Consider the following 25,037-nt stretch of genomic DNA (forward strand, 5'->3'; position numbering starts at 1 on the left):
CCAGGAAAAAGAAAGACTGCGGTACACTCCCTCTTTCTCCCCACAGTTTGGCCTTTCACCTAGGTACCACGTCATTCCTCGTAGTACTCAAACCAAGATGACTACCGCCGGTCCTTCTACTGGTACTATGGAGCAATATGATCATTCCAAAATCTCTCATTTTATCGGTACGTCACTTCTCCCCTCTTCCCGTCTCTCTCGTCAGAATCATATCATACTTTCACCCCTAACTTCCGTGGGGCAGGTCCGTGCACTTGGACCTTACATACCTCGTCTCTATTATCTTCTTTCTCCTTTGTTTCTGAGATGGATACAACCATTTTACTTGTGGAATCATATAGATCAGAAGAGCCGGAAATGTCGATGGTTCACTCTGAGATCTCTTCTTTGGAGATAAGAGAAGGGATCTATTTAGGAACGGCCACCCGGATTTTTCGGCTTTCATGAGTATTTCGTATGATGAACCGACTTGTTTTGGTGGAGAAAGGGAAAAAGTGGGAGATGAATGGTACATAGGAGGAAGAGATTTCCGTCATGACGATTGTCCAGGATAATGTCCAGGATGAGGGCTGATCGTAGGTGGAAACGCTGTGGACGTAGCTGGACCAGGTAGAGTGACGGACTTCGTAAAGTCTCATGGAGGACATACTGTCATTACTAAAGTAAGTCTCGTTTCTGCTCCTCTCATTGTTTTGATTTTGAGATCTTCTCGCCCCCCCCCCCCCCACCCTCTCTTTTCCTATCACCCAGTCTCTTATCTTCTCCCCTTTCATCCTCGTCCCCTCTGTCCCCGTCTCCTCAATTTCTCACTCCCACTTTCTTGCTACTCACATCTCCAGCAGTCCTCTTACTCGTTCCTCATCTCATTCCTTTCCTCTCCTTGTGTGAATCTCCATTGCAAGAAATTAGATCGCTGGAGCCGAGAAACCCTGTAGACGATCACGAAGCATAATTGCCCTCGGAATCACACTCACACCAGGTCCTCATCGCCAACAATGGGATCGCCGCCGTTAAAGAGATTCGGTCCATCCGAAAATGGTCATACGAGACTTTCGGTTCCGATCGTCTTATAGAATTCACGGTGATGGCCACACCTGAAGATCTGCGTATCAACGCCGAGTATATCCGCATGGCTGACCGATATGTCGAAGTGCCTGGCGGGTCCAACAACAACAACTACGCCAATGTCGACTATATTGTAGACGTGGCCGAAAGAGCAGGTGTACATGCCGTCTGGGCTGGCTGGTGAGCCGAGTTTGCCTTGTCAGCGCAGATCAGTAACTGAGCTACAGGGGACATGCATCGGAGAACCCTCGATTACCAGAAACCCTAGCAAAGTCCAAAATCATCTTCATAGGTCCTCCCGGTTCAGCCATGCGTTCCCTAGGAGACAAAATCTCCTCCACAATCGTTGCTCAGCATGCACAGGTCCCATGCATGCCGTGGTCTGGTACTGGAATTTCGGATACCATGCTATCGGATCAAGGCTTCGTCACCGTGCCGGAGAAGGCGTATGATGATGCTTGTGTCCACAATTGGGAAGAGGGGCTTGACCGTGCTGAAAAAATTGGATTCCCCATCATGATCAAGGCCAGCGAAGGAGGTGGTGGGAAAGGGATCAGGAAGGTCGACGATCCAGAAAAATTCAGGAATTCCTTCCAGGCCGTCGCCGGAGAGGTGCCAGGTAAGCTCTCCCGGTGAGTCTTCTCAATGTCCGAGCTTACCATCAGGCTCTCCCATATTCATCATGAAACTCGCCGGCTCGGCACGACATCTCGAAGTCCAGCTCATTGCGGACCAATACGGCAATGCTATCTCCCTCTTTGGTCGTGACTGTTCGGTCCAGCGGCGGCATCAGAAGATCATCGAAGAAGCTCCTGTTACAATCGCTCGGCCCGAAAAGTTCGAAGAGATGGAGAAAGCCGCCGTCCGACTAGCCAAGCTCGTCGGTTACGTCTCAGCAGGTACTGTCGAATACCTCTATTCTCATCAAGACGACTCATTCTTCTTCCTAGAGCTCAACCCACGTTTGCAAGTCGAACATCCCACGACCGAGATGGTCAGTGGCTGTAACATCCCCGCCATCCAATTGCAAATAGCAATGGGCATTCCTCTCCACCGCATCCGCGATATTCGTACCCTCTACGGCATGGACCCTCACGGGGTCACCGAGATCGACTTTGACGGCACCAAGCCGGAGTCTGTCAATACTCAACGCAAGCCCACTCCTAAAGGTCATGTCATTGCATGCCGTATCACTGGTGAGAACCCAGATGCCGGCTTCAAACCGTCCTCCGGCAACTTGACCGAACTCAACTTCAGGTCAAATTCCAATGTCTGGGGGTACTTCTCTGTCTCATCTGCCGGTGGTCTCCATGAGTACGCCGATTCACAATTTGGTCATATCTTTGCCTACGGTATGGAACGAAGCGAAGCCCGAAAGTCGATGGTCGTTGCTCTCAAAGAGCTCAGCATTCGAGGAGAGTTTCGGACAACAGTCGAGTATCTAATCAAGCTACTGGAGAAACCTGAGTTTGAAGACAATACCCTGACAACGCAATGGCTTGATGGCCTCATTGCCGAGGGTATGACTTCAGAGCGACCGGACCCCGTCGTAGCGGTCGTTTGCGGCGCCGTCGTGAAAGCACACATCGCATTCGAAGCTTCTTGGGCAAAGTACAAATCGGTGCTCGACAAGGGTCAGGTCCCACCCAAAGACACTTTACAGACCTTTTTCAAGAGCGATTTCATCTACGAGAATGTTCGTTACTCGTTTGCCATGGCTAAATCATCTTTACACTCCTTCAACCTCTATCTTAACGGCGGACGAATCTACGTGGGATGTAGAAGTTTGAGTGATGGCGGTCTTTTAGTCTCCCTTGCTGGTGCTTCACACACCATTTACTGGAGGGAAGAGGTTGGGGCGATGGTTTTGTCTATCGACTCCAAGACGACCATGATAGAGGACGAACAAGATCCCACTCAGCTGCGGAGCCCCTCACCGGGAAAACTTGTTCGATACCTTGTCGACTCTGGAGATCACATTGATGCCGGTGACGCCTATGCCGAGATCGAAGTTATGAAGATGATCATGTCGGTCACTGCGAGCGAGAGTGGAATTGCCCAATTCATGAAGCAACCCGGTCAGACTCTCGCTTCTGGCGAACTACTCGGTATCCTTACCCTCGACGATCCTACGAAGGTCAAATTCGCGAAACCTTTCGAAGGTATACTACCTACCTTCGAGCTCAAGGACGGTCGATATGGCACCAAACCACATCAGCGACTCCGAGAGCATTTGGAAGTCTTATACGACAATCTGGCCGGTTATGATAATTCAGCGGCTGTCCAACCTTCCCTACGTGTGGTCGAAGCGGCTTTGCGAGACGTTGATCTCCCGTTCTCCAACGCGCAAGAGGTCATGTCCGCCATCAGCAGTCGTATCCCATCCAAACTCGAAGAAGAAGTCCGCAGCATCCTTGACTCGACTCGTTCCAGAAAACAAGAATTCCCCAGTGTTCGCCTCAAAAGGACCATCGATGACTTTATCGAGGAGAATGTCAACCCGAAGGAACGTCAACAAATTCATGCTGCGCTGGAGCCTCTAGAAGCACTCATCACCTCGTTCGCTCATGGACTCAAGGTGCACGAATGGCAGACTTGGGCGGACTTACTCAACTTCTTTGCCGATGTAGAAGAGCCGTTTGCAGATTCAACGAGTACTCAGGAAAACATTGTTTTGCGGCTTCGCGAGCAGAGTAAGGATCTTGACAATGTTGTCAGATTAGTTTTGTCACACAGTAAGATCGCTCTGAAGACAAAACTCGTTCTGCAATTACTCGAAATCATCAAGTCGGAATCCCCTCGTGCCTCGATGCATGTGGAAAGCCGAGTCAACAATGCCTTAGCTCGTCTGTCCGCCCTCGATAGTCGGCCGACCGCCAAAGTCGCTCTGAAAGCCAAAGAAGTCATGATCGTCGGCAGTATCCCCAGCTATGAGGAGCGTCTCGGGCAGCTAGAGCATATTCTCAAGGCATCAGTCACGACGAGTTACTACGGTGAATCTGGTACCGGTCATCGATTCCCGTCAAGTGACAGCCTGAAAGAGGTCACAGACTCCCGATACACAGTCTACGATGTTCTCAGCACTTTCTTCGACCATGATGACCCATGGATCTCACTCGCTGCCCTCGAGGTCTACGTTCGCCGCGCTTACCGAGTCTACAACGTGATCAACCTTGACTACGAGGCCGGTCAACAGGGAAAATCTCCCCATATCGTTACCTGGCGTTTCAAATTGAGCAGTCCCTCGGCTGAACCTGTCACTCCTCGGGTCGATTCCGCTCGAGACTTCACCCGAATTGCTAGTATGAGCGATTTGAGCTATGTTGTCAGCAGACATCTCGAACCCATCCGATTTGGACTCATGACCTCTTATAATCACCTGCGCGACCTTCAAGAAGGCTTCAGCGATCTCCTCACCCGATTCCCGGCCTTCAACGCCAACGAATTCCGCGAGCGTTTCGGCCAAGAGAATCGTCCCCCTCACGTCCTCAACGTAGCTTTGCGCTTGTTCGGCGAAGAGGACTTTACCGAAGCAGAGTTGTACGACCACTTCTTAGCATTGGCGAATCAACACTCTGAGAAGCTCATGCAAAAAGGAATTCGTCGGGTTTCATTCGTCATATGTCGCAAGGATCAATACCCTTCGTACTACACTCTCCGACAAAGTGCCAACGGGGTGTGGAAGGAGGAAGAGACTATCAGGAACATTGAGCCGGCACTGGCGTATCAATTGGAGCTCGGACGTCTGTCGAATTTCAAGATCACTCCTCAAGCGTCAACCAACAGACAGATTCATATCTATCAAGCCGTGGGTCGGGAGAACACATCGGACGTCCGATTTTTCGTCCGTGCCCTGTTGCGTCCCGGGCGATTCGTCGGTCAGATGAAGCAGACTGAGTATCTCATCTCCGAGACTGATCGGTTGGTGGGTGATATTCTTGATACGCTAGAGGTCGTCAGCTCCCGATATCGACAAGCTGACTGCAACCACATCTCTGTCAACTGCGTCTACAGCCTCAACGTGACGTTTGAAGACGTTCAAGAGGCTCTGGCTGGGTTCATTGAGCGACATGGGAAGAGGCTTTGGCGACTGCGCGTTACTCAAGCCGAGATAAGAGTAGTCATTGAGGACGATGAAGGTCATGTCGTGCCTATTCGTGCTTTCATTGAGAATGTCTCAGGTTTTGTCGTCAAGTATGAGGCGTATCAAGAGGTCATCAACGAGAACGGAGTGGCAATCCTGAAGTCTATCGGCGATCAGGGACAATACCACCTGCAGCCTGTCAATTTCCCCTACTCCACCAAAGAATCGTTGCAGCCACGACGTTATCAAGCTCACATTATCGGCACGACATACGTGTATGACTTCCCCGATCTTTTCCGTCAAGCTATCGAGAAGCACTGGCGGTGGTACCAGACATTCCGGCCTCATGTCAAGATACCGTCTGAACTCCTTACGGCAACAGAGCTCATCTTGGACGATAATGGCGAGATGGTCGAAGTCAGTCGTCCCCCCGGACTGAACAGTTGCGGTATGGTGGCATGGGTTTACAAGATGAAAACACCTGAGACTCAAGGTGCCGGTCGACGAGTGGTGGTTATCTCCAATGACATAACATTTCAAATCGGCTCGTTCGGACCTGTTGAAGACGAGTACTTCTACAAGGCAACACAGTACGCCCGCCAACATGGTCTCCCACGTATCTATCTTTCGGCAAACTCCGGTGCTAGAATCGGTCTTGCGGACGAGGTTATGGCTCTCTTCGATGTGGCTTGGAGGGACCCCACTCGTCCCGAAAAGGGCTTCGACTACCTTTATCTCACAGATGAGAATTTGGACAGACTCAACTCTATGGGCACTGGCAGTGTTATGACTGTCGAACGTGAGGTGAACGGCGAGCACAGACACGAGATTACCGCAATCATCGGTCTCAAGGATGGTCTCGGTGTGGAATGTCTACGTGGATCTGGCTTGATCGCCGGTGAAACTTCAAGAGCGTACGATGACATTTTCACTATTTCCATGGTGACGGCTCGTTCCGTCGGTATCGGCGCCTACCTCGTTCGTCTAGGTCAGAGAGTGGTTCAAGTCGAAGGACAGCCGATTATTCTCACCGGTGCACAGGCTATCAACAAGGTGCTGGGCAAGGAGGTATACACGAGCAACATTCAATTGGGTGGCCCGCAAATCATGTACAAGAATGGAATCTCACACTTGACAGCCGCCAGTGACTTGGATGGGGCTTTGCAGATTGTGCAATATTTATCTTTTGTTCCTCGTGAGTTAGAGATTCTTCTCGTGACAGAGGGTCCTCCGCACCAAATCGAACTTGTTTTCACTTGTGATCAGCAACAACAAAAAGAGGTACCTGCTGACGTCCACAGTCTCTCGCGGCTCTGCTGTCCCTGTTCTCAGCCTGAGTGACAGTCCTGATCGAGATGTCGAATGGACACCGACGAAATCCGCCTATGATCCCCGTAACTTCCTCGAGGGATGTCAGGTTGAGCATGAGGGTCATGTGGAGTGGCAATCTGGTGTCCTAGACAAGGGGAGCTTCTTCGAGACGATGGGTCAGTCCAACTCATGTCCGTCAGAGGGTTCAAGCTGACGTATCAGGTGGCTGGGCTCAAACAATCGTCACTGGCCGAGGCAGGATTGGAGGTATCCCCATCGCTGTCATCGCTGCGGAGACGAGAAGCATCGAACGTGTCGACCCAGCTGATCCGGCCAACGAACATTCTACCGAGTCTCGTGTATCTCTGGCCGGTACAGTGTGGTTCCCCGACTCGTCGCGCAAGACGGCAACGGCGATCGAAGATGCGAACCGCGAAGGGTTGCCATTGGTTATATTTGCCAACTTCCGTGGTTTCTCTGGAGGGATGAGTGACATGGCCCAGGCTATCCTGAAAGAGGGTGCTAAGATTGTGGATGGCTTGTCGAGCTATCGTCATCCGGTGATCGTGTATCTGGTGCCTAATGGTGAACTTCGCGGTGGCGCGTGGGTCGTGTTGGATCCTAGCATCAACCCGGAGTATATGACCATGTATGTGGACAATGAATCCAGAGGCGGTGTGCTGGAGCCTGAAGGGATTGTGGAGGGTGAGCGACTCACGACTTACCTTTCTTCCACTTCACTTCTGTCCTACTGCCCCCGCAGGCGTTACATTACTGACATCACCCGCTATGTGAGAATGTTGAGACTGATGACATAGTGAAATACCGCAAACCGAAGATGCAAGCGACCATGATGCGACTGGATGCCGAGTATGCACAACTGAAAGTCGCTGCAGAAGCGGCCGACCTGTCTGCAGACGAGAAAGCAGCGGCCATGGCAAAACTCGAAGCTAGAGAGAAACATCTTCATCCCGCGTATCAGTCAGTCGCTTTGGAATTTGCTGATCTCCGTGAGTCTGACTTTTTTATCTACGTGTCCCAAGTTGATGTGTAGATGACAGAAGCGGTCGGATGGAAGCTAAAGCGGATTGTATACCCTGCGACTGGCCCTCCTCACGTCGGACCATTTATTGGCAACTCCGACGGAAGATATCCGAAGTCAGAGTAATGAAAAGGTTGATGGGGGCTGATTCGGCTCTGACGTATCCTCAACGTCAGACATTGTTGGAGCAGATGATACCATCTAATTTGGAGAAGGATCAGGAGGTTGCGATTTGGATTGAACAGAATTGGTCAGAGGTCGAAGCGGCTGTAAGGACGGTCAAGGATGGTTATTGTGCGAATACGATTTTGTCTTGGGCGTGAGTTTGAAAATCCATCATATATATTCTCAGCTCGTCCAGGGCTCTACCCACCTCTCGTCTGTCTCCCATCTCATCTCGCCTTGTTTATTCTGAGAAACGGAAGGGACACCACTAATGGCAGTTCTACAAACCAAGATGGTGTTTATGCTGGGTTCAAGAAGATACTTGATACCCTCACGCCTGCTGAAAAGGCTGAGCTGCTCAAACAACTCTCCAATGAGGAATCTTGATCGAACCAAACGTCTCATCATTCCTGGTCGTCGTCTTCTTTTCTTCCCTTTTCTTCCTCATGTACTTCTTCCGTTCATACCCTTTTATCTTCCTTGACATGTTGCGGGTGATCAGTGGGGGGGAATCATGACAAATTGTGCATAACATCAGGCAGGTAGATTCTCATATACGATATATTTTCATCTAGAGCATTCATGCACATGTGATTCATCAAGTGCATCTCATTTGACCAAGTTTTGCATCATGTGCGCATATGTAGCAATAGACGTACATACGTTTATCAATATGGAGCATGTCTACGTTCTTTCCTCTCATTTGCTCTCCCACCTAAAACAGGTCCATAACGACTTTCTTCCACTTCAGACGCAGAACCAGGCCTTTGAGGATCCGAATCGTCATCAATATCACTATCCACGTCCATCCCATCTTCACTATCCTCCTCTTCATCCGTCTCCACCTCATCAACATCAGGATCCCCGATACGTACCCGAGGAAAAGTACCCATCGCCCAAGCGCACACCACACCGTCTTCCGACCCTGTGTAAATAGCTTGAGAAGAGGGATCGTGGTAAATTGCTCGAATTACATCTTGGTGATGAGTTTGATTCAAAGGACGAAGGAATGCTGAAGGTTTGTACGTTGATTTTGGGGGTTGATGAAGGATTATAAGATCTCCTCTGGTATGGTCAGCTCTACCTCAATCACACTCTCCCTGGACTCATACAATCTTACCGATAAACCACCCCTTAACCACTACTCCCGTATTTCATATCGTCGAAACTTGGAGTAGAAGAGTTTCTAAAGAGGTGAAGTAGAGGATACGACGAGTAAGGTGAAACATGACCAAAAGGGATAATGAAAATAGAGGTATCGACAAGGAGTTGATATGAAAACTCACTCATTAGTCCCCACAGCACAAACAGGTTGACCCTCTTTCGATACTCCAAGAGAAGGTATGACATCCACTACATAATCCGATTTCAAACTTTTCTTCTTATCCATAATTTCTTCTTGAGCACTACGAACGACATTCTCTCTTTTTGTTGGTATATCAAATTCTTCATATTTAAGATCAGAAGTATGATGTTCGATTAAATTAATTAATTCTATTCCTTCTTCTGATAATGTTAAATCCCAAAGAGCTATGGAATCCATATCGCTTCTTCCCCAAATTTTCATGATTTCTCCATTTCTTTCCCCTTTATTGGAATCGTTCTTCCCTCCTCTTTTATTCTTGTATTGTGAATTGGTATGTTCGTTCATATGAGAATGTATTGTGGTATCGTAAAGATGAGCGGTGTTCGTTGGAGAGAAGTCGGATGTGTTGGAATGAGAAGAAGATACATTAGAATGAGTGGAAAGGAAAAAAGAAGCAGAAGCGAAAGATTGACCCCAATTATCAAATGATTTAACAGCTTCATCTTCATCTGATTCTTTATAATCTGTCAACGCGACAAGACCATCTGTCGATGTTGAAAGTAATAGACGTTCAGGTAAAGATCCGGTTGGATGGGAAGGATGAGATGGTAAGAAAGTTGTTGAAGGAGGAAGTAAGGAAAGATGAGTTATATCGTCTGAATGTGTTGAAGAATGTGTGTAAATGGGTGAAGATGTGTTACGTGTGTCCCTTAAGGTAAGTCGGGCCATTATTTTCATACCTGTACTATCCCAAACCAGAATCTCCACTTCTTAGTCTCCGCTTCATAATTCTTCAGTCTGATAGCTTGACGCTTGACAGGGAAAGATGTTGAGTAGGGTATGGACCAAGATCACCGGGGGAAGGGCGGGGAAGGGGTTGGATCAACTTACCAAAATATAATGTGAGCTTCGGAAGAAACTAATTCTGTACCACCTATAACCAAATGATCTCTTTCAGCCACGGCAAGAGCTGAAACGGATAATGGTTTCCTGATGAAAGCTTGTTATCAGCTTCCCCCTTCTCATTTTTCACACGCCACCATCTCCCTTGGAATAGACTTTACTCGCTGTCAAATTAAGAGAAGGATGGAAAACCTCCAGTCGCTCCTAAGTCGACAAAGATAGATCATGGTCCATGGAACAAACACCATTCTTTTTGCACCAAGAAGAAATTGTAGGGAGATACGAATGACGAGTCAAAGTAAAATCAGATCAACAAGAATTACCGCTCACCTTTTATACCCATGGCAACTCTTCGACCCCTCTCATCCCATCTAACCACACCACCTTCTTTCCCACTACTCCAAACACCTCCATTCTCACCAACAACAATTTGAGTCACATGATCTCCATGTCCACCACTCAAAGATCCCACGGGGGAGAGAGAATTGGAATCGATGATGGAAATGTCAGAAGAGGGATGTCGGAGGAATAAATGGGGTGAAATGGGTGAAGGAACGATTGATAGGATATATGGTTTGGTAGGGAGGATAGTTGAGATTGTAGGGTTGGCGACGAATGTCATCCTGAATGTGTCTCTCCCTCCCTGTCGGATGAGCTTAGGACTGTGTTGGCCTGAGAGTTTGGCTTGTTATTTGTTTCGATGAGAGTCTAAGTTGTAAAGGTACTTTCACAACCGAAAATCTCTGCTGAAGGAAAAGTTGGAATGAATCACGTGACTTTACATTGTACCCACTCTACTCACTCTTCTCAACTACCACTAAGTACTCTACTCGTACTGCTGTCTTCGTATGTTCACAACTAAGGACCAGCGCTTATAAGACTTTTTAAACTGCAGAACGAGTACTCAAATACATAATGTCATCGTCTTCCTCTCTATCTAGGGATAATCTGAAGAAAGACCTCGATCATCTTTCCAAAACCCCTGCCATCCTTTCGTCCATTCTCGCCAAACCAAATTCCACCTTCCCTCAATCCTCTTCCCAATCTCTTGACCCATCTAAACCAACCCCTCCGTCCTTTTCTCATCCATTGAACCCGAATGATCACCCGGCTGTAACAATCACCAACCGCGACCTTCAAAAGACCGCAGAGAAACCCGCCATCGAAATACTAGAAACCTTCTCGTTATCCACCGCCACACCTGACCAAGGCCAACAGCTCATCAGGGGATATATCAAAGAGATGGACAAGATAGGGAGATTAGATCAGGTCTCTCAGGAAGAGTTGGGAAAGAATATCGACGTCCTTCGAGAACGTGCAGAGGGGATAGAAACAGCTTTGGGTCATGTCAAGTTGGTCTAAGATCATCTCACATAGAAATGTATGAGTAGCATGGTAGTAAGTTGACTCATTGCACGAGTCTGGAGATTGGTCTGTAGAGTATAATCGTAAGTCTACTCTTTCATACTTGACAATTTGATCGACTGACCAAAAGATCGTTGGATGTAAGAAGATATCGAATGTTGCATATGTATGAAGATGATCCATGCAAAAAACTACTACACCATAAGAATGATTCTGAGAGATACATAACCCTCATCGAATCATCTTTTCCCTTTCTTCTTCTTCTTTCCTCCTCCTGACTTCTTGTCAAGCGTATCAAGTACTGGTGTCCCACGTCCACTTCCAACCCCAGGCGTCCCAGATCTTGCACTTGCACTCGCTGTCGTTCTGGATGGATCCACACCAGTCACACCAGTCATCGGATCGTCTTCTTCACCTGACGTCACTCGTATCGGTGGTATTTCGGAGGGTAGGGATTGTGGTTGTGGTTGAGTGGGTTTAGAAGGAAGGTTTGCGATTTGTGTCAACAAACGTATGTTGAGAGTTTCGAATCTGTTCAAGATGATTGATGAGAATGTTTTGTATGCGATACACTGGGGTTAGATTTGCATCGGGCTATACTTCATACACCATCATCTAAAGGTGATAGAGCAATAAGTATATCTCGCGAATATTTCCAATTAGTCGAGAATGTGTGATGATCCACGAGAGGAAGGCGGAAGGGGGAGGGGAAGGCGAAGAGAATAAGGAATGAAAACAAAACTCTGTAGCTTGGAGAGGGAGGAGCATTGTAAGGTAGATGTAGAGAGTCAAGGAAGATAGGAATAGTAACTCACAGTAGTATCATCCGTTAAACGTAGTATCAACTGTCCTTTTTCTTTCTTAAACTTTACGCAATACCTGACCTCTTCATCAGCTTCCTACGAGCCTGTATCATGACCCAATAACTCACCTTATTGGGCGATTTGTTATACAAATCAATAGCAGCCTATCATATCAGTTCCGTACCCAACTCAAAGCACAAGCTGACCTGTTCGAACTCTGTCCATTTCTTGATGTACATGGTTCTTGCTTCGATATCCGATATCTTGGAAAGTTGTCTTGGTTGTCGGGGAGATGTGATGTGATAAGTTTGTTTCCGCTCAACGAACGAGTAAAGCCACGTGTACACCCAACCCACCAGACGCGACGTTGCGAGATCTCGAACTTGAGGTTGGTTACGATACTCCCTATACTCTATCGCTACTTGTTGGATCTCGTCAGAGACGGGATCCTTCACAAGTTCAACTCTGGAATCTCTACAGACAGCCTGTAGCCCAATCATTTCATAAAGTAAGGGGAAAATCATCATGTCGGGTTTTCTCAATTCTATAGGGTAAGTAATCCCTCATTCCTTCCTTCCCCGGTTTCCCATCTTTTCGACACTACATGACATTTCTTGACTGACCTTTAGTCGACTTCGAGCACCTAAACGTCCTCCACCACCCGGAGTTGGGAATTATTACGACCCCACTTCCCCTTTACCCATCCCATCACCATCTTCCGATCTCCTTCCTTCTCCAGAAACACCACAGACGAAACCTCTTTATTTATGTCCACCATTCGTGAAAGCCGCTTTGGTAAAAGGAAGTTTCAAGACTATCGTCAAAGTTCCCGCTTATGTGGATGGGAATGAATGGGTAGCTATTGGTTGTGAGTTATCGTGTTTCACTCATTCACTATTGTCTCATTGTTTATTGGTTGGGAGTGTCAGTGATGCTCGTCAATTACTGCTTGTATTTGGTCAATATGACATTGGAAGCTGCTGTATCGAGAAAGGATGAACACACTGAAGAGATTTACGGTCTTTTTTGTCTGGATGCTATAGCTTGATAGGGATAGGGATAGAAATTTAGATGAGTGATAATTGACGACTAACTTGTAGTGTTCGACTTTTATCACATGTTGAATCATTTCTATACGGCATTAACGGATTTCTGTACTATACAAAATTGTCCAATGATGACTGCCGGACCTACGTTAGTTGAATTTCCTTCTCCACTATCCCTAGCTTCTCAAACAAATCCTAAATCCTAAGTCTTTATGTCCACCGGTACTATGGTTGTCAAGTCCAACCTCTTCTGTCCGACCAAAACTTCTCTTTCTCATCAATGACTCATCTCAACGATTTCTTTTATTCTTGATATCCTGAATCATGAATCTCGTGTGCTGCATGCTGAATTTCACTCACATACCAGACTCTACTTCCTTTGGCCAGACGCTAATCGTCGTCCTACTGCTATCCCAGCCCCGGTATATATCGATTACGCCATGACGGCTGTTCAGAAAGCTTTGGAGGATGAATCGATTTTTCCGACCAAAGCTAGTCAGTATCTTCTTCCTCTCACGGACATTTACTCTGTACCCTCCCACCCTTCACTTTCCATTCCCTTCTTTCGCCCAAACATCTGCTCAGATCTTTTCAGATGAAATTCAAACCCATCTTTGATATCTTCTCAAATCGTCTCCGTGGGACACGCACGTGACTAAATCTCCTACACACCATCAATAGACACTCTCAGTCGGTGATTCTCACCACGGTACCATGATCCCTGAATCATTGTGATAGTTGACATGTAATGAAGAAGAGCGAGAATTGATTTATTTTAGATAACGGTTTTTCCGACACTTTCCCACAATCAGCCAGATCAATGTACAAATCACTTTTCCGAGTATTCGCTCATGTTTATCATTCACATTTCGAACAAATCCTACATTTATCTCTTGAGGCTCATTTCAACTCTCTTTTCGCTCATTTTCTCGCTTTTGGACATGAATTCCATCTTGGCAGAATGGAAGAATTGATGACTTCCAACGGTGTTGGTCAGGGTGTATGGGAATTACGTGAGAAATGGGTAGAAATGGGTATTTTAGAACCGGAATCGGATCGATAGTTCACCACCATCACCATCAATATTTGTGTCATTTTTCATCCACCGAGTGAAATATGTCTCATCCTTTCATTATCCCAACTCTCATTCCACATTTCACAATTCACACTTGTACTTTTAACTCTCACACATTACACTCCCATGACCCTCAGCGAAGATTTGGTACAAGTATGTCATGTCTGACCCGCGACGATGACGGTAGAAAGAGGAAGGAGACTTCCACGAAGATATCAACAACTGTACATATAGACTCTTCATATGCACATTCCAGATTCATCATGATCAACCGTAAATTACTTTAAAAAATCATTATAAACGCGTCTGCCAATTCAGACGCTAGTCATGTCCGGACCAGCCGGGTGAAAGAGGACCAAGATGGAACAATAACCCAGATCCACACCTGACAAACGAAGACAAAATGTCGTTTCTGACTCTTTTTCTATACACAAATCTTTGACATTTCCAAGAATTCCCAAGCCCGCATCATATGGTGAAGCTTTCGATGAGAGTTGCGACCCATTTGGCCATGGTAGCCAGGCTGAGTGTCAGCACAGGGAGCGGTACAATGGCAGATTACCAAGACATGTCATCGGAGCAATGATCAATGAGTGATGGTTTAGATAGCAAGATAGAATGTATAAACTAGGCGAAAAATGAATGCAGAAGAAACAACCCACCGGTCAGGTTTGACACTTGCGAATCCCATTTCACCCAATCCTTTCATACCCAAATCCTCTAAAACCTGCTCCCTCTGTCCCGCACCCACACTGGGTGTACTGCTTATACTCGCCGAGTAACCTTGTTGATGGAGAGACGACTGGGATTCCGAGGAGATGGTAGATGGGAACTGATATGACGGATCTGCCATCGCTCTCTCCAGTATCTGAGTGATGACGGTGAGGATTTGCATGTTGGAGGTAGTTGATAAAGTGGCGAGCATACGAGGGACGAGAATGTCGTATCTGTCAATGAGCACATGTTCATCATCATTTTATGTTTCAGATCAATCGCAAAACCCTTCTCCTTACCCGCTGATACATGACACGATAGGAGGATCGCATGCAAGGGAGTGATTAGCAGTAGGGGAATGGTTGAGACTATGACAGGCAGGAGAAATGTCGGAAAATGAAGAGGGAGGGGGGAGACTAAGCAATGAAGCGGGGGATGTAGGGAGTATCTAAGAAAATACTCACGTCAAACATACCACCTCTGGCATTTCCACACTAGCGTCGGCCAAAAACCTATACAACACCAATCTCTCTGTATCACTTCCGCAATTATGCAGTAAAGTCACTACCAACGTGACCAACAATAAAGCGGTCGAATTATCCCTACTGTCATCAGCTCTCTCATTGACGTTGTGTTCGACCCTCTCCACGCGTCAGGGCACTAAGCACGTACTGGACGAGATAGATGATGGTGCGGAATGGTCATCATCGTGGATGTCGGGAATTGTATCATGAAATATATTCAATGGTGTGATATATGATGATGATGCAACATCAAGCAGTTGGATGTAGGTGTTTAAATACCAAGACCCTAGAACACGACTCACGGGATAGACAACAAATCAAATACTTGTAAACTTCCCATATCACCCAACACCCTATCCGATACTTCCAACCCAGCAGCAGTGAACAATGTCTTCATCTCCAATTCATTCCCAACGCAAATCGGTAGAAGTGCCATGAAGAACGGAACACTATTTGGAGCTATCAACGAACTGACAGTTTGTACATCATCTTCCCTATTTCCACCCGGAGTGGAAGGAACGGAAAGTCTTAAGAGTTCCAACAAAGTTTCTGTCGTGAGTTTCTTTGTGGATGGATGTCTTGTTCCTTTCACCATGATTCCCACCAAAGAAAAGGCAGGGTCCGTCTCGAATGATACACCTGCCACTTGATCCAACTTCCCAGCTGTCTCACCCACTCCAGAAGCTTTTCGACCCGTCATCAGACCATCTATCAACCCCTGATTCAGCTGACCAGAGGAAGACATGGTCTGCAAAGAAGCGAGGATCAGCTCTAAGGCAGCACTGAAAACGGGTACGTAACCTAATTCGAGATGTGCGATGGCGAGCCAGAAGAGTGAAGAGACATATCGTGTTTCGGCAACAAGTCCAGGGATGACGCAAGAGAGACTTCGAAGCATTGCGATGACCAAAACGTGGTCTGCGTCGGTGAAGTGGTTCAAGGTGGTGGACATGGCGACTAGGATTTGATACACCAGATCATCGTCCAGTTCGTCAGAGGCGAGGTAGCCAAGCACGGTGAAGGCTTGTGGTTGAGTTGCAGGGTTGTGTTGGAAACATGTGGCAGCGACGAGACCCATCCATCTGGCCCGCCAGGCATTTGCACAGTCTGTGGTCAGCTGAATCCGGTGATCGAACAACCCCCTTCCCCCGTCATCTGCTTCCAGACGTGTCAAGAAGCCCAACAGAACGATTAGACTATTGACGATCAGACCAGATGAAATCGAGATTGTCCCTGTGTTGGCAGGTGAATGCAGCATCGATCAAATCATATCAGGCGAAGATGATTGGAGTGATGTCAAGGAGTTGCGACAAACTTCGAAGAGGAAACAGAAAGCCTCAGGATCTCCACTCACCCATCGAGACCGCCCCAGCGGCCAAAACTTCCCCAAGAAACTTCGCCAAACCCTCTACAGCCATCAACACCCCCGCTCCATCATCAGTCCCCGCTTTCTCATACAACTCCACTCCTACCGCCGTCTGCGTCAACCCAAAAAAGGCAACCATATCAGGTTGTTGGGCCCTCCTCAACAGATTCTGCAAAGCCGGACCGTCCATCTCAAGGGGGTGCCATGGCTAGTGATTGAAGAACATTGACGAAGATACCGTAAACCGTTTGACAGACGATCTTTTGCCCAACTCCGACTAGGAGAGTGAGGACGTGACAGATCTCCGGGAGGAACAACTGAGTATCGAGTGGTGAATGAGGGGCGAAGGAAAGGGATAAGTTGAGTCTTGCTAGAGTGCAGATCTCTCCCCACGCTGTGTTATTTTCAAGCGAAGCGGACGGTTTGAGGTATGTTTGTGCCAAAGTCTACGTACGTCAGCTTCTGTGATTGTTGCGATGCGGGAATGCTGAAGGCTCACTTTACGTAGACGAGCAATCATTTTACCACGAATTGCCGTGCTCGAGATAGAGACCAAGATCTCGCCGACAGTCTCGGCTTTATCAGATCCTATGCCGGCGTCAATAGCAGCGGTGAGCAGCTCATTGATCATGATATCAACCAAGGTTTCGTGGGCATTCGCTAAGGTCGACCATACATGTTCTTGTACAGAGAGTTGAAGGCGCTGTATGTTCAGTATGATACAACCCATCGAGGCAGTTGTGTCTCTCCATCTGTTTCCCCCTTGCTTCTTTGTGGAAATCAGAGAGGAGGGGACCGAAAAGGCGTAACGGAGGGAGCCTCCGGATGAGGAAAGGGTCAAAGGGAAGCAGAAAGGGGTATGTATATATACTCACCCTTCTTTCAGACACAGTGATAGAGATCAAAGCCCTCACGATATCCCCAACCTGTTTAACAGCCTCCGGACCATCTTCCCTGGAAGGTCTACTAAACATTTCTAAATTCCCAAGCCAAGGTCTCACATAATTAAGACATGCAGTCTTTTGCGGTGTAGAAGCTTTAACGAACCCAATGGTCCATTCTTTCAAGAATTCCAATGTCAAATGCGGAACGGATGCCGCCAAAGCTCTAGAAAGATTAAAAGTGAAAGATAGCGAATTTTGAGGGATAGTCAAACCCGCTGTGACTTTGACAATTCGGATTGCGGCATCGTACTTGAAAAACTGACTGAGTTCATGGGTGAGGTTATAAGCACCCATCCGAAGAGTTTCATCTGCTGCGGATAGATTGAGTAAAGCGACATTTAATAAAGTACCTGGTACGTCGTTTGGTCGGAGGGCACGTTGATCCGATGGAACATCTCGAAGTCTCGCTCTTGCAGCACGAAGGATTTGAGCCATATCATTCCGTTTTCGTGTGATAAATGTCACTGATTCAGTTTGAGAATGTTTGATTACCAATTGATCGGGTGCTAGTCCACTTTCCGTCACTATATCATCGATGTCTTTTAATCGGATAAGGTCGATAATGTATGATTTGAGAGACGAGGTGACTTCAGTTTTTCTCCACTGAAAACAATCAGAGAACGTGGATTTTTCGATTGGAGAGAGACTTACAGAGGCGATTTGAATACAGTCATGCCCTAATTTCACAACGACGGGCACTTGCATCTCGTGATCTGTCAAACAGAGTAGATTGGTGAAAACGTTGTCTGCTTCGTACGCTAAAGCCATAGTATGTTCAGGTAATACCAAACTGGTGAAAGGGATGGAATCAGCAAGCTCTGTTGGACTACTGGCAGCAATGACATTCTTGCCAGCTGCAGGTGCTAATTGTTTAGCACTGCGTAAACGCAATCATATAATCAAACTGACCAACAGTGAGGAGCTCAGCTATTAAGCGCCGTACACGTTTCCGTGCATACGTGTTAGGGTTGTACAAGGCGATTGTCTGTCCATGAGCGAGCTTCGTGACGTGGGGATAGGAGAACAAACATTGATGCAACCGAAGACACCCGGTGGACACATTTGGAGAGAACGTTTGAGCCATGCAAGAGGTAGTTCGGTGGAAGGTGAAAAATCGGTGAGGTCAATGACGATATCAAAGTAATCCGTTATACCATCCAATTGCTTGATGTCAGCTGCGACATCTATGTCATCCATGAAGCTGACCTGAAAGACGTGATATGCAAGAAGATCGTAATCGATCAAAGCAACACGAGAGACGACAAAATAGAAGATTCGCATTCCATTCTGTCCTGTCAGTCTTCGATCCTCATCTGTGGAATAGACTGACCTGGCTTGCAGGACCTTCATAGAATACATTTGCGACCGCCTCGGTGCTTCTTCCGAGATTATGTTTCATGAATCTTTGAATCATTAAACAGCCACATGTACTTGCACGAAGAGGACTCACTCTTCATACAACTGAGTTCTGACAGTCGCGGTCAACCGAGAGACATCCGAAGGAGGACCCGTGGTTTCCATCAATATCTTGAGGTTCTGGAGAGCGCCTCGGGCATCGAGATCTGGTCTGGCGGAACGTGGCACTATTGTCGTCCGGAATGTGGGGGGCAATGATTCGAGACTCTTCTCTAGTTTTGGGGCATGTTTGAAGATGTATCGATGTCTGTCGCTTAGCGTTGTATCATATAGAATGGGAACACTCACAGTATGGCCTCATCACCTTCCAAATCCTGGGAACGCTCAGCTTCTTCTTGAGTGGTCTTGATGGCTGCTCCCAGTTCCCATGATCGTGGTCGTACCTGAATAATTAGCAGTCATAGTCTCAACAGGGTTTCCTCCACACATCAGTTTACAATGAGGCCGAAATGTAAGACTGGGATCGCGTGAAATGAAAGTAGGGACAGGAGACAGCTGATAAGCGGTGGTGATGCAGATCACTCATAACTCACAGCAATGTCAGACAAGAATTTAGTCACTTGTCGTATATTCTCAGACAAGAAACTATTCAGCACCCTCATGTGTGGTTCTTTGAATACCACATTATTTGCCAAATTTTGTATGACCTTGGTGATCAATAACAACGCTCGTCGAACTTCGCGATTCTCCGGTGGGATATCGAGATCAATAGATTCAGGAGCTACGATGGCTGGACAAAAGAATCGAAGGAATATGAAAGATCCGACTGCAGAATGACGAGAATCAGGAAACCGTTCTTCCACTACTTCCCAGATATAATGACAAAGAGCCCTGTAAACCCTGCATCGTCAGCGACACCATTGATATCTGTTCTATTGTGGCAGCGGTACATACACTGGAACCCGAGGGGTGGAAGAACAAATGAGATCTAGCAATGCTTGGCACAACAGTCGTATATGGTCGGCATTGCGTTCAATGTCGTCGGTCGTAGAAGCCTTGCTAGGGTCAAGTTCGAAAGAGCAATCCGCAGGTTTATCAACCAAACTCTGGATGAGGGGCTGTAGTGTGGCCCGAATGTAATTGCTGCTCCGGTCAGCTTCTGCGTCTCATTGCTACCTTGAAGCTCACTAGCCGTATGTCTTCGCGACTGCTGTCAAAATCCGAGTGGTGATAGAGTTAGCTCTGAACAATTCCGACTCGTGGTCTTTCCATCAGCTCAGACCAAGGGAGTCAATAGGATACTCACTGGTCATTGCTACCTCACGTTCAATCAATAGCTTGAGGAAAGGAAGTAATGTGCCTCTAGCTTCAAATACACGGAAGAGCAAACTCGAGATCTCGTCCACTTCATTGTTGGGACAAACATCGCATATTACCATAGCAAGTGCCATGTTGGAATCTGTCAACGATTCCACATATGCCTTGGGCGTCAAAGAAACTCTCTTCGCTCCGAGTCCACCAAATCTCGCTCCTTGTTGCAGAATGTTGGTGATGAGCTGCATGAATGCCGTACGCAAGTTGGTATCCTCGTGGTAGCCTAAAGAAAGGCAAGCTTTGAGACCCACGTCGATGTTGGCACTCAACAAGTTGGACAAGATTGCAATTGCCAATGATGATTGATGTGCTTGTGAATGAGCATGTATGGTGTTGAGACGCTTCATTGACAAAGATGTGGGATTTGTAAGAGATGGTGTCGCGGGAACATGATCGTAGTCGGGTTCCTGTGGACGTTCTAGAAGACGGACAAGGTTATGATAATGCCTGTAAAAGAGACGAGACTTGACGATGGGTTGATGACTTGCAGCTTCGTCCCCGGGCGAAACTAAGTTCAAACCTTCCGAGACTGGTACCATCGCTTTGAGACACGCGTGGTCCAATTCTTGATGAATTCTGGTAGCCGAATCGGAAAGGGAGTAACCATCGCCGTCCCGAAGATTTTCGAACGCCCAGTCCGACATGACTTCCAAAGCGAAGTTTCTGAACCGCATGTCGTTGGAGAACGTGACGAAATTCGGTTTCTGCAACATCATCTCGACCAAGAGACAGAACCGAGTCTTCATCCTCAGTTCCCCAGTTTCTCTCCCCAACCTAGCGAGGTAACGCGCGAGGAGGAGCATGAATTCGCCCACGTCGACTGGCACCCCGCTTGGAGCCTCACTGGTGGTCATGCGGTCGACAGTGAGCTTCATGACAGATAACGCCTGGTCAATGAAGGTGGTGTGAGAGTCGGCGATGGTGATGCCATTTGGCCCGACTGCTTGACCCAGAAGCCTGAAATGTCAGCTTACACTACTGACGCCAATTTAGCCATGATCCCGAGTGATTTTCGCAGATCTAAGGGGATCGACACGACCCGGAATGGTCTATAGTAAGGGAGCAAGGGTCGGATGTGAGATTGAATGAGCAGAAGCAGAGGAACTCTTGAATTCAGGCGGGCATGTGAAGTAGGTCAGGTTTGGGAGAAGAGGGAATGCAACTCACCGGACCATGGCCTGTGTCAAAATTCTACAAAGCGATAAAGGTAACTCCGCTCCCAAAAGCTCCTTGGCGGACTCACGCACCATGACCGAACTAGTCACCAATAAGTTGACACTATCAGATATATACCTCTCCCCCGCCTGAGACAGATCCGGAGATTCGTCGTAGATCCTCGGAAGGACGTTCTTGCCCACTATCTCACATAGGGCCATGGGTGGGGATGAAGGGTCGTACTGCGTACAAGCCGCCGTGGCAGCCATCAGCATGTTCAAGTTTTGCCATTCTTTTCGCTGCTCCTGGGGTGTCAGGATTATCCCATATTCAAGCTGTTGAAGGATTGCGTCCAAGCGGCGTGGAATGTTCGTACAGATCAAACCCGAACTAGGTAGTGTTCGGGAAGAACGAGTAGAGGAAAAACCTGTCTGACTCACCTCGTCAAGTCGGGTATCAAAAGACATGCTTCGTCGTTTGGTCGACCTCTCTGTCGAGCCCTCCATGCGTCCCACAAGCCCAGTCAGAATTCTGCCTCTCATCTCCAGTCCCGTCCACGTGGCGCAGAAGACCGTGGAGGGTTTTGCGAATTGTCGCAGTACACGACGGAATTGTCGGTGTTGTTGCTGACGGCCTGATCGTCAGTCTCGACTTGCCCCTTTCTGACCGTAACTTTCTCCATCAGATCACTCTAGATAAATGACCCGCGTTGTCTTTGAGCCAGCCTTCATGCAGACCTTAAGAAAGGCTATCTCGGAGCCGGAGGGTATGTGGAAATCCTGAGTTATGGAATTACAATTGAGATAGAAAGACGAAGGACCCACCCTGAGCTGGTGGAAGAGCACGTATAGCGTCAAGCAAAGCCACCATGTCCGCCCCTACCCGACTACTCTCCAATCCGTCATTGACGTTACCCACAGGCACCCCTGGCGAAGGCAGATTGTAGACTAAACGGATAAGTCGGTCCAACGCCACCATTGCTTTTCCCAGTGATGCCTGTCGGTCCACATCGACCGAAATGAGTCGGGTCAAACCGGCCACCATGGCGGTCAGGACTGCTGCTTGTGCGTTCGGGGCATTCTTGAGGGTCTGACATTAGCTCTATGGAAACAGCACATGTGTGGTGTATTCACGAGTGCCATAAGACGACCACGACTATCAGATCTTTTCAAAAGACTCACGTGTTTTCTGTGGGACTTTGGGAAAACCGGGTAGATGAAATGATTTGGTGAACAGAATGACGAGGGTAACTGCCAGCAGGGGTGTAAAAAACGAGGAGGAAAATTGATGGGACAGATACCGAATCAATATACACAAAAGATAGACACTGAAAGTGTGATCATCAAGAGGTGAGATGGATGAAAAACACTCACTTCAGGCATATGATCCGCTACTTTACTCAAAGCTACCAAAACATCCCTCACAGCATCAGCAGCATCCACCACATCTTCCGGATCACCAGCTTGAAAAGTATATAAATGTTGTCTTGAAGTATCTATCAACAACCCCCATCTTTCCTTTCAGTGTTTTGATCCCTTTCGTTGATTAAGACAAACTTACAAAGAAGGTATTGCCGATTGCCACAACATTTTATTCTCTTGAGGTGTACCAATGATATGTTCTAAAACAGCCACGACAGTTCTACAAGCAACTATTCTCACGCCATTTGGACTGGGTCCTACTAATAATGAAGAAATCGAAGAGATACCTTGTGCGACATCATCCGTACTACCAAACAATAAAAGTGTAGGGTCGAGAGTATATAGTTGAAGTAATTCTAATATCAATTCTTCTTGACTTGAAGGAAGTCTACCACCTGTTGCTCGACGTGTGGATAGATCACCTGTAAGAGCGGCTGCTTGTGTTTTCAAGATTGCTCGTAGATTAGGTCCTATGGTTCCACTCAATTGAGTGGAAGGTGGACTCCAAGGGTATTGTCCATCTTCTGATCGAATGATCAAACATGCGCGGATGGCGATGGTCTTGTCCCCTTCGTCTAATCCTCCCAAGAGACGGGGGAAGTAAGTCGAGGTGGTGGTGGTTGGATCTGCACGGTACAGAGCTACTAGACCATCGACGAGAGTTTGATCGTCTATCGCATCGTGAACGGCAGGGGAGTAGAATAGGGCATTCTGCGAGATCAGTCAAATTGAATAGAGAATAAAGAGAGCCGATCTCGATGAAGAGGATCGTGAGGATAGCGGGGACAGTAAGGATAGTAAGGATATTGAGGATAGTGAGGACAGTGAGAGGGAAGAGAAAAACACTGACCTTGAGATCATTTTGGATATCCGGTACCAAACTCCTAGCTCCAGAAGATTCGAAACCAGGTGACAAACACATAGCGGCATTTATTAAATCGATATAAACTTGTGCACAAGTTTCACAAGATTTAGCCGTTCCCAAACCTTTTCTCAAACTTTCCAACCAATTTACTTTTTTAGTAAAACTAGCTCCAATTTTCATACCACCACCTTCTTCCAATACAGCTTTTTTGAAAACATCAGGACAAACGACTAATAACATAGCCATCAAAGGATAAAAAGTTTTATTCTTTCTTCCTATTGAACCTGAAGATAAATCTGCCAAAGAATAAAGTACGTCAAAAAGATGATCTGGTGAACCTTCTAATTTCCTATTAGATTCCACTAATAAATTATATTCCATTGGGTTTATATCTAACCAATTCCAGATTGCTGAACGTAAAGAAGTCGCTATAACTGATTGAGATTGTTTTTTAAGATGTAGGAAACAAGAAGAAATTTCTTGAATTATTTGTGATAATCTAAACCTATCGACATTCATCCATTCCAATAAACGGAAATCTAAAACATCAGGTTCTTCTTCTATTGTCGTACATAATTTCTTTAATTTTTGTTTTAATCGAGCTAATATGAGAGGTCCGTTTGAAGCTGTTAGAAAGAAAATTATACGTGATACCACACGAGTCATTTCTGTCACAGCGGCGTTCGAAGTACCACAATGTTGAGCTATTGTACGTGGATGTTCGGATTTTGTAGAAGAAGGGAAAGTAGAATGTTGTTGAATGAAATCTAAGCCGAAAGAAACATGAGAAGCTCGATTTGTTGAATTGATCGGTTTGTTAGAAGTGGAAGTAACGGATGTTGTTCCATATGATTTATCTTTATTTGGTGCTGGACTTGAAGTACCAGGTGAAGATGTATTGTCGTTGGATACCATACGGATATACCAAAAGAAAATCACCATGAATTGTTTAACGAGATTATCGTCTAATGGTGCAGGATCTGGCCAACATCTTCGGAGTTCACCTTGAGTTGAATGATTTGGATTCGATTGAATTTGATATTGCCACGAAGCGAAGACATAATTGAGAACATGTAGAACAAATAATTGAGATTGAACGACATCGGAGTGGAGTGGATAAGAGAAGTTGAACTTGAATACTGATCATCAAATC

At 46.8% G+C, this 25,037-nt stretch overlaps 6 protein-coding genes across 6 annotated transcripts in view; 3 read left to right on the forward strand and 3 right to left on the reverse strand.

Annotated features, from left to right (window-relative positions):
- Positions 1–121: 121 nt before the first annotated feature.
- On the forward strand, positions 122–8,272 carry TREMEDRAFT_40657 (uncharacterized protein). Its single transcript, XM_007006961.1, has 10 exons — positions 122–167; positions 580–662; positions 980–1,245; positions 1,293–1,684; positions 1,731–6,344; positions 6,451–6,636; positions 6,683–7,165; positions 7,279–7,470; positions 7,515–7,821; positions 7,946–8,272. Exons 1-10 carry the CDS (start codon positions 128–130, stop codon positions 8,052–8,054), a joined length of 6,672 nt encoding a protein of 2,223 aa, XP_007007023.1. The 5' UTR covers positions 122–127; the 3' UTR covers positions 8,055–8,272.
- A 63-nt stretch (positions 8,273–8,335) lies between these two features.
- TREMEDRAFT_34158 (uncharacterized protein) lies at positions 8,336–10,498 on the reverse strand (the record flags this gene model as incomplete). The annotated part of the gene is made up of 5 exons (XM_007006914.1): positions 8,336–8,732; positions 8,954–9,270; positions 9,400–9,682; positions 9,865–9,973; positions 10,207–10,498. The coding sequence occupies 5 exons, from the start codon at positions 10,496–10,498 to the stop codon at positions 8,336–8,338; spliced, it is 1,398 nt and encodes a 465-aa protein (XP_007006976.1).
- A 293-nt stretch (positions 10,499–10,791) lies between these two features.
- On the forward strand, positions 10,792–11,238 carry TREMEDRAFT_64943 (uncharacterized protein; the record flags this gene model as incomplete). The annotated part of the gene is made up of 1 exon (XM_007007095.1): positions 10,792–11,238. The coding sequence occupies one exon, from the start codon at positions 10,792–10,794 to the stop codon at positions 11,236–11,238; it is 447 nt and encodes a 148-aa protein (XP_007007157.1).
- Positions 11,239–11,402: 164 nt separating this feature from the next.
- On the reverse strand, positions 11,403–12,281 carry TREMEDRAFT_72299 (uncharacterized protein). The gene is made up of 4 exons (XM_007007173.1): positions 12,251–12,281; positions 12,173–12,208; positions 12,057–12,120; positions 11,403–11,813 (listed from the first exon to the last, which is right to left on the reverse strand). Exon 4 carries the CDS (start codon positions 11,637–11,639, stop codon positions 11,481–11,483), a length of 159 nt encoding a protein of 52 aa, XP_007007235.1. The 5' UTR covers positions 11,640–11,813; positions 12,057–12,120; positions 12,173–12,208; positions 12,251–12,281; the 3' UTR covers positions 11,403–11,480.
- Positions 12,282–12,569: 288 nt separating this feature from the next.
- Positions 12,570–14,153, forward strand: TREMEDRAFT_64944 (uncharacterized protein; the record flags this gene model as incomplete). The annotated part of the gene is made up of 5 exons (XM_007007096.1): positions 12,570–12,595; positions 12,674–12,912; positions 13,145–13,238; positions 13,458–13,585; positions 13,870–14,153. The coding sequence occupies 5 exons, from the start codon at positions 12,570–12,572 to the stop codon at positions 14,151–14,153; spliced, it is 771 nt and encodes a 256-aa protein (XP_007007158.1).
- A 480-nt stretch (positions 14,154–14,633) lies between these two features.
- TREMEDRAFT_69974 (uncharacterized protein) overlaps positions 14,634–25,037 on the reverse strand; it is a gene marked incomplete at both ends in the record, with an annotated part of 10,682 nt that continues 278 nt past the window's right edge. Inside the window, 25 exons of the mRNA XM_007007174.1 lie at positions 14,634–14,688; positions 14,828–15,112; positions 15,344–15,484; positions 15,706–16,510; positions 16,758–16,977; positions 17,000–17,215; positions 17,269–17,472; positions 17,645–18,316; positions 18,365–18,576; positions 18,623–18,698; positions 18,743–18,877; positions 18,920–19,000; positions 19,044–19,116; positions 19,164–19,376; positions 19,418–19,512; positions 19,663–19,969; positions 20,024–20,212; positions 20,258–20,333; positions 20,376–21,400; positions 21,611–21,903; positions 22,039–22,232; positions 22,423–22,687; positions 22,972–23,110; positions 23,159–23,730; positions 23,870–25,015. Of these exons, the coding sequence (XP_007007236.1) occupies positions 14,634–14,688; positions 14,828–15,112; positions 15,344–15,484; positions 15,706–16,510; positions 16,758–16,977; positions 17,000–17,215; positions 17,269–17,472; positions 17,645–18,316; positions 18,365–18,576; positions 18,623–18,698; positions 18,743–18,877; positions 18,920–19,000; positions 19,044–19,116; positions 19,164–19,376; positions 19,418–19,512; positions 19,663–19,969; positions 20,024–20,212; positions 20,258–20,333; positions 20,376–21,400; positions 21,611–21,903; positions 22,039–22,232; positions 22,423–22,687; positions 22,972–23,110; positions 23,159–23,730; positions 23,870–25,015 (7,689 nt within the window). The remainder of the gene's footprint in view (positions 14,689–14,827; positions 15,113–15,343; positions 15,485–15,705; positions 16,511–16,757; positions 16,978–16,999; positions 17,216–17,268; positions 17,473–17,644; positions 18,317–18,364; positions 18,577–18,622; positions 18,699–18,742; positions 18,878–18,919; positions 19,001–19,043; positions 19,117–19,163; positions 19,377–19,417; positions 19,513–19,662; positions 19,970–20,023; positions 20,213–20,257; positions 20,334–20,375; positions 21,401–21,610; positions 21,904–22,038; positions 22,233–22,422; positions 22,688–22,971; positions 23,111–23,158; positions 23,731–23,869; positions 25,016–25,037) is intronic.

Source organism: Tremella mesenterica, assembly GCF_000271645.1.
Source record: "Tremella mesenterica DSM 1558 unplaced genomic scaffold TREMEscaffold_12, whole genome shotgun sequence".
NCBI lineage: Eukaryota > Fungi > Basidiomycota > Tremellomycetes > Tremellales > Tremellaceae > Tremella > Tremella mesenterica.

Bases quoted from the DNA above. Each gene is read 5' to 3' on its own strand.
- TREMEDRAFT_40657 (XM_007006961.1), top strand. From the start codon at position 128: ATGGAGCAATATGATCATTCCAAAATCTCTCATTTTATCG. The intron at 6,345-6,450 runs GTGAGTTAGAGA...TGACGTCCACAG, and splicing joins ATATTTATCTTTTGTTCCTC to TCTCTCGCGGCTCTGCTGTC. The intron at 7,166-7,278 runs GTGAGCGACTCA...CTGATGACATAG, and splicing joins GCCTGAAGGGATTGTGGAGG to TGAAATACCGCAAACCGAAG.
- TREMEDRAFT_72299 (XM_007007173.1), bottom strand. From the start codon at position 11,639: ATGACTGGTGTGACTGGTGTGGATCCATCCAGAACGACAGCGAGTGCA.